Source organism: Microtus oregoni, unplaced genomic scaffold (assembly GCF_018167655.1).
Source record: "Microtus oregoni isolate MIOR12 unplaced genomic scaffold, Mior012 000022F_ref0000154, whole genome shotgun sequence".
In the NCBI taxonomy this organism is placed as follows: Eukaryota; Metazoa; Chordata; class Mammalia; order Rodentia; family Cricetidae; genus Microtus; species Microtus oregoni.
In genome coordinates, this window is record NW_024543081.1 from 21,208,712 (window position 1) to 21,216,728 (window position 8,017).

The window sequence follows — 8,017 nt, forward strand, 5'->3', positions numbered from 1 at the left end:
ACTTAATCAGAATCAGGGGATAGTGAAATGCTGCTTGGCTTTAAATTTTGACACCAGGAAGTATCAGTTTTCATAAATGATTCACATATGGATCCAGCCCCCATGGTGTTCTGAAGCAGAAACTGAACCTCTGATGACATTTACTTGTGTCTTCTTCATCTTAGTCCCTTGCTGGGAGACATTCTTCTAGGAATCTTTCTCACTTGTGCTATGACTTCTGACACCAGGGAGCTATGTCATCAGAAGAAAGCCACGATAACCCTACCAAGTGCAATCTCTAGAGAGAAATTGGATTCCATTCCCCATTTATTTGCACCCACTAGCATGAGGTTGGAACTCAGTCTCTCATGGGCTTTGCCAACACACATGCAGAGCTGGTCTCCAGCCTATATGGCAACCTTCTGCTCTAACTTCCTCTGTTTTCTTCCCTCCTTCCAGGGCCAGTGTATGCAGAAATGATCAACAACCTCCTGGGCCCGCTGGTGGAAGCTAAGGACTGCACTTTGATCAGACATAATGTGTTCCATGCTCTGCCCAACACTGCCAACACTCTGATTGGCCGTGCAGCTCATATCGCTGTGCTGGACTCGGAACTCTTCCTTGAGAAGTTTTTCTTGGTGGCAGGACTCAATTATTTCAAGTAGGGCCTCCAGGGAACAGCTGGGTGACTGGCTAGAGCTGTTTAAGACCAGTTCGGTTCTTAGCTATGTCATGCTTTTCCATACCTCTGAATTCCAGAGTGGAGTAGAAGGAGACGGAGGGTATGGAGGGATGAAGCTGGGGTGGGGCTGGATACTAGAGATATTTGTAACTGAGACATTGAGGAAGCTGAACAAACAGTGTAAACCACATCAGTGCTCTCGTGAATTTGTCTAGCTACCTAGAGTCTCATTCAAGTTGTTTCTAGGGATAATATGAGAAAATAAGAAGCAGAACACACTTGCCATCGGTGAGCCCAGCTTTATAACCACCCTGGCTCATGAGACTCGATCCAACTTAACTAGATTTTGCCAGTCTGTTATTAGGTCATAGCTTTATCATGTGTTAATTCTATTAAGTGCACACAAACATTTCAGAACTCAGGTTAACTTCTGTGTGGAAGTGGGGCATCTTCCCATATATATGACCCCCTTAGTAGATCAAACATACCACTTGTTCAAAAATTGTTCTATACACACTCTTATCCTCTCCATGTTTTCTAAAGGACGGACAAGGGAAAGCGTGATAAATCCACATTTTGTTTTCTAGCAGGAATAGGTAGGGCGACTGAATAAAAGGGGAGATAAAGGCGATGCTACTGGTAAATACAGGTTTGGTGTAAACAGAAACAGCTGCGGGGAACATATCGAATGAATTGTTCCACTTACTTCCTTAAACTTTTTCTATGCATAGCCTGGTCCACAGATTGTTTTCAATGAATGCCTGAAGTCCTGTCCGAAGTAGGGAAGACAAGAGAGGCTCTACCTGGCACAAGGAGGCAGTCGGATGAATGCATGCACGTGCGAAACTTCTGCTGACACACTTCCAAAGACATGCTGTATTAGCCTTGAATGCAAGGGCAACAATTCAAAACCATTAACATGGCCAGCTGTTTCTCTTCTCCCTGAAAGGAGAAAGACAACCTAAGAGAGGCATGCTGGGTAAAGAACCTCAGGGGAGCTCTAAGAAGGGTGCTGTTATCTTTCAATAGTGATGTCTTCTTGCCTTAGGAAAATAAAGGGCTAGGAAAGACCACATACGTAAAAACTAATAGCAGAGGCAAAAGTGAGATCAGACTGGAGAACAAAAGCCAGAATGGAAACCCAATTTCAAGTGTTACTGATGGGTGACAGATGCAGAAGTTTTGAAAATAACCGGGATATTTAAAATTGTCCCCATTTAAGTGCATTATGTAGGCTAAAGACAAAAAAACAACAACAACAACAAAAAAAAAAAACCGAACATTTAGATGAAATGCATCAACCAGGGCAGCATGAATGATCACACTGGAGACAAAGACTGTGGGGCTTTTTTTCCCCCCAGAAAAACCCTACATGGTATGGAAACCTGTCTGCTCTGGGCACCTGAACCAGGTTCCCAGGTCACTGATCCCATGGTAAGAAAGCCATGGGAGTCTGGGTAGGTGCAAGAACCATAAACACACACACACACACACACACACACACACACACACAGAGTGTATAAATTCAGACCATGGGAAATGAGTGCAGATGGTTAGTTTGCAGGGCAGCAAACATGTGGGTGGTTCTGGGAGGGGCTGAAAGCTCTGCAAAGGTTGACCTACAATGGGTTCAGGGTTTCTCCAAGGATCTTTTCTGCATTTCTTGATATCCTCGTCTTGATGCATACATTTCTCATTGGGCATTTTCCTGAAGTCCCGAGTCAGGGATTGGCACAGGCTCTTATCTAATCAGTGGCCCTGACATGTTGGATTTGTTCCTTGGAGAACACTTTTTTCCTCATCACACAACCCAGGATCTTCTGACTCAGACAAGCACTGCTGCTTCCCGCAGCATAGTTAATCTGTAGCAAGTTCTCCTTTCTGGATACTGCGGAGCCCTGCCTGTCTGGTCTGAAATGCTTGCTTCCTGTTGTTTCCAGCCCTCAGCAGCAGCATTTGTCATGTGAGAGACCACATAGTACTTACGGAGCCAGAATGAGTCTGACGATTCTCGTCTTTTCCAATAATCAGATGCCATTTTTAACTTCAATATGCTGTCTGGACTAGTGAGAACTCATGGCAATAACCATTCAGCTGCATGGCACGCCTCTTTTAGGTGTCCTGCTGTCTTTGTAAACCCTAACTGGCATCTGAGAATCCACCCTCACCATGTAGAAGGTGTAGTCACGTACTGTAAATAAGAGTGTCAAGTATTGCGTGTCATGCCTCATTTGAAAAGGCTTTTTTATGTCTCTTTCTATTAAAGTATATATATATATATAATATATATATCAATATACATAATATATATGTATAATGTAAACATGGACATTCTATTATTGGTTATAAAAATTATAAACAAAATTCCTGTCAAGGTAATGAGCCAATATGTTTCCTTCCTCAGTTCTGTTTTAGGTTTTGTTTGTTTGATTTGTAGTTTCCCCAAACTAGTTAGAAATAAACATTACTGTCCTTGAGCTTATTTGGAATTTGCTAATCATGAACCAAATAAACTCAAAGAATAATATAGAAGCTAAGGTCAATCTGGATTCAAGTAATGACCTCAGTGGCAGGCTGAAATCAGGTGCAGTGCTGAGAACATGGGAAAGTGTAGAAGGGAAAACACATTGTATACATTTCCGTAGTTCCTTGACATTCTAAGCTTCTGTCTGTGTCAGACAGGACCCCACAGACATGTGAAGTACAACTCTCAGGAACTCAAGAAGGACCCACCAGTTATTACGATCTTATCAAGGAAGAGCTGGACTGGAGCCTTGAGATGGAGCAGGGTGTTTGTAGAATTCTGATTTCCATTGTCTGGGGAAGAACAAGAAGATAGCCATGAAAGTGAGACTGGAAAGAGAAGCCCATTCTCCATGCACACAGCAATCATTGCATTCTTCATGACATTGTTCCTCCACTGGATACATCTGTGTGAGGGCCTCCTTCGTGCTCAGATGCACTGCTAACTCCAGCCTCTCAGGGCTTAGCCAAATCAAGCGGTGACTAAAATTTATGCGCCTCACAGAAGCTGCATGGCTAGGAGAGCTCAGAGACAGGACTGCAGCCTACACCAGAAAGGTACTGTCTGTCAGGAAGTCCTCCTTGGGGGCACTTTATGTTAAAGCCTTGACATGAAGGCTGAACCAAAAGTTGGCCCAGGGAAGGGTTGTCTGAAGTAACATCCAACACAAGGAACCAAATAAGACATTAAGGGATGGGAGAGATGGGGAGCAAGAAGAGGAAACGATGGCACATTGAGGAATAGGTGGGGAGTATCTGAGCAGACATGACACAAGGAGGTGTGAGAATTGCACATTCACACAACACTTTCTTCTCATGTCAGGAAGAAGTTACCACTGTGATCTCTGACAAGGGAATCTAAATGGAAATGAGATGCCCAGGTGGCAGCCCTGCCCCAGGTTGTTAAAATAGCCCTCTCCTGTGCTGGTTCTAGGGATCCTTGACCCCACCCATCCCCCAGCCTTGCAGGAAGTCCATGGCTGTGCTCTTCCCACCACTTAGCGCTGAACTGTTGTCATTTGGAAGTACATACAGACATAACTTCTGCACTTCCCCTTGAGAAATCTGAGAAGCTGACAACAGATAGGATAATACAAAACGTGGAATAGTTGTTTAGAAAGAATACTCTAATTCTTTAGAAATTTCATACACGATCGTACACACTTTCTCTCCTCAATTCTTCCTTTGCACTTCTGTAAAATCATCTCCCAGTCCTCTTCCTCCTAACCTCCTGACTTTTAAAACTAAAGAATTAAGTACAGTTAGCAGTACTGCCTATACATGCCTAGATATGTGGCCATTCGCTAGAGCATTGGAAACCTTTGAGTAGCTGCGCCTTCAAAGGAGAATTCTCCTTTCCCCCAGGAGGACTGAGACCCAGAGATCAGCTTCCCATCTATGTGGGAGTTTTGCCTGACTTTATCTTGTGTAGGTCTTATGGAAATGACCAGAGTTGGTGAAAGTATGGGAGCCTGTAACATGTCATATCCAGAAGACAGCATCTCCCAGCATTCTTTCCTAGCCTCCAATTCTTCTATTCTTGTTTCTCTGCTCTACTCTTCTGCAACGGCTGTTGAGCCCAGGTAGGGTGGAGTATTGCTATGGTCATCCCATTTGGGGGCAGCCCCCAGTCTCTCATTCTCAGCACTCTGACCAGCTCTGCATCTCTGCAATGACTGCAATCCACCACAACAAGCAGCTCCCCTGACTGAGGCTGAGAGCAACTCCTCTCTATGGGTGTACACATAAATATTTAGAAGACAAATGGATGATTATGATCCTTTACCAAAATGGAAAGAGTAGTTTCTACCCTAGTGCTTATGACCTCTCACATCTTGGGCTTTTGACCAGCACTGCACAAACATGGAATTCCTTCCTGTGGAGAAAGCCTAAAGTCTAGTCATAAAGCTGCTTGTCATTCAGTGTTGTATATATTGTGTACAAATGATATTGAGGGTGAGGTCAAGTATTTGTTTTTCTGGAGTTGAGGTTTAAACAGTGTGCTTTCATTTGATTTTGGAGGGAGGGGGCTATGTTTCTTTTAATCCAGTTACTTGATTGGAAAAGACACAATTAAAAAAATCAAAACCAGATATCAGATGATTCCCAACCTTGTTAGATTCTAATATCCCGTGTAAAACACCTACCTAACAAATATGTTATATTACATAAGAATTATTTTCATCAACAAAGTGGCTTCACAAATCGTTGTCAGTGAGAGCAGCTGGGGAATAGGGGAAGTGTTCCATTTTGGCAGGATGTCTGTGTTGCTCTGTCTCTACAACATAGTTTCTGAAACTGTGATGTCTGTACTTTCTATCATTTTCATCCCAGGCTAGCAGACATATATTCATCCACAAATCAAGCCCCTTTATGAAAGGGCTTGAGCCACTACTCAATTGTCCACAGAGAAGATGTTCCTGTAAAGAATAAATTGAAGCCACAATATCATGCTTTTATCTTTGTGTTCTCAAGGTCCTATAAATTCATTAACTCTTGAGATTGCCATCACATTCGTAATTCTTCCATATGTACACATTATTCCTTGAGGTGAGCATCATATGTGTTCTTCTGGAAAACCTGAGGCTCAGCCCCTTGCTTGACACAGAATGGGGATGGGATGTGTGTGTGTGTGTGTACGAGCGCATGTGTGCGTTTGTGTATGTGTGTGCGCTGTTTTGATGTGTTTTGTTTTGAAAGCCCATTCCCTTTTCTCCAGTTTCTTATATATTGCCACAGCAACTGACATTGATGCAGGAGCAAATCAGCACTCTTGTAAGTTGGTACCATGAACTTCTGAATTCACAAGCAGTAGCGTCACGAGATAATAACCTACGGTAGAGTTTCATTTCATGAGATGAACCTACCTTCTCACTTAGGAAAGCAGTTCAGATATGGATGAGACAGGGAAATGAAGCTAGGACAGAGAATTTGCTGAATCAGGAATTTGCAAATCTGGGGGAAGCTTGGAAATATTTTGTAGCAAAAGGGTTTCTGGAGGCAATTTGTAGGAAAAAATTAATAAACGTTCTATGTGGCTTAAATGTGATTTACAGAATGGCTTGAGGGACAGTCCCTTGTATGAAACGTTAGGCTTAGGCTTTTATCAGTTGAAATATTGACTCCTAGGTGTTTTTACTCTGCACGTTTGGAAGTTAATTCAGTGTGTGATTGGTTAGATTATCTTTTTTTTTCTACTCAGGGTGCATCATCAGCCATTATTAAGAGTTGGGAAAAGTTTGTAACTTTGATTCACATCTAGAAAAAGAATTATATCTAACAGTGTTTGGAAGCTGAAATCTGTTAAATGTCACTGATTCCTTTATATTGCTCCCAATTGCAGAGGTATTTTTTAATGTCTTTTAGCTCCAGGCTAAATTGTTGCATATGGAAAAATAATTTTCCTCATCTTTCATATCCCATGGAACTTTAATAATAAAGTATATCTAACATTGTATGATTATATGTTTATATGTATATACATACACATATGTAAAGGAAAATACTTGCATTATTTTCCTATAAAAAGTATAGCTCATGTAGTCACAATCATTTTCTATGTTTTGATGAGAAGTTAATGATTTTACTTTTACCCATTTTCCCCCATAATTCACTCTTGAATATATTTCTTTTATAAATATCATTTATTTGGTATTTCTTTGGCTCTGTGATAAATCTAGGTGGCCATTAAAAGTATTAGGTTAGAAGGCTTCCTTTAATCTGGTGGGAGGAAAAGATGGCTACTTAAGCATCCTGGGATAGAATGAAGTAAGAGTGTTGGGCAAAACAATAAGGATATGATCCTGTGGCTCTATAATTGAACAATACTCCTAATATTGGGATTTTAGTTCCCTAGGTGGGTCTGGATACAGATGATTGATCCCCAGGAAATGTCAAAGTGATTTCAACTCTACTCAGGTTGAAATGCTTCCTTGAGCAGAGCCACCATTCCCTCATCAGTGTCAGGGTAGGAGGTGGATGGTAAGAGATGAATGGTGTGTGCCAACATCTATGCTGCCAAGGAGTTCTTCCTGCCCGGTGCCATATCACTTGGCTGTAATTTATAGTCTTTGGATTTTCTAAAGACTCTAAGGACTTTTTCCCCCCATTAGCAGATAAACCATGGCTGTGCAAACAAATAAGAGGCACATAATGGCTTCAAAAGCATGGCCATGCTTAGACAAGGAGCTGCCTTGGACCAATGTCCTTTGATAGCATAGGGTAAGGCTATGAGATTACTTATTTTAACTTTTATTTATTTTTGCAAATATTGCATATTTAGATGATGAAGAAAGGTAAGGTATTTTGTCATGGTCTCAAAGAAAGGACTTGTATGTATAGCCTGATGCCACTGTGATTTCTAACTCATATTTACTCTGCTGAAAAAGAATATATATACAATAATCAGTTTCCTAAATAAACTTGCCAATTGTCTGTGACACAAAAACCTTAGTCATAACAAAATCATTCGTGCCAATAAGCTCCACTATTTTTCTACACTTGCTTCCCGGTTGGCATTTTGTGTAACATGTGATATAAGTGTGTATAAATGATAAGCAAAGTAACAATAATAAAACCCTTTGATTCTTTTACCACAATTTGTGTGCATGGGGTATATTAACGTTATACTCACACTTTGTCTGCGTCAACGCCAGTGCTATAATAAAATGCCAGAAACAATCAACTTACCATGAGGAAAAGCTTTCCTGTGGTGCCTAGTTTTACAAGTGCAAGTCCATGGTCCCCTGGCCTGAATGTTTCAAGACTGTGGTGACATTGTGAGACAAAACAAAGTTGTTCACTTTGTGATACCAGAAAGAGGGCAACTGGGGT

At 41.4% G+C, this 8,017-nt stretch overlaps 1 protein-coding gene across 1 annotated transcript in view; it reads left to right on the forward strand.

Annotated features, from left to right (window-relative positions):
* Positions 1-7,769, forward strand: part of Fam135b (family with sequence similarity 135 member B) — a 279,296-nt gene extending 271,527 nt beyond the window's left edge. Inside the window, exon 20 of the mRNA XM_041671944.1 lies at positions 439-7,769. Within this exon, the coding sequence (XP_041527878.1) occupies positions 439-644 (206 nt within the window). The 3' untranslated portion in view covers positions 645-7,769. The remainder of the gene's footprint in view (positions 1-438) is intronic.
* Positions 7,770-8,017: the final 248 nt, after the last annotated feature.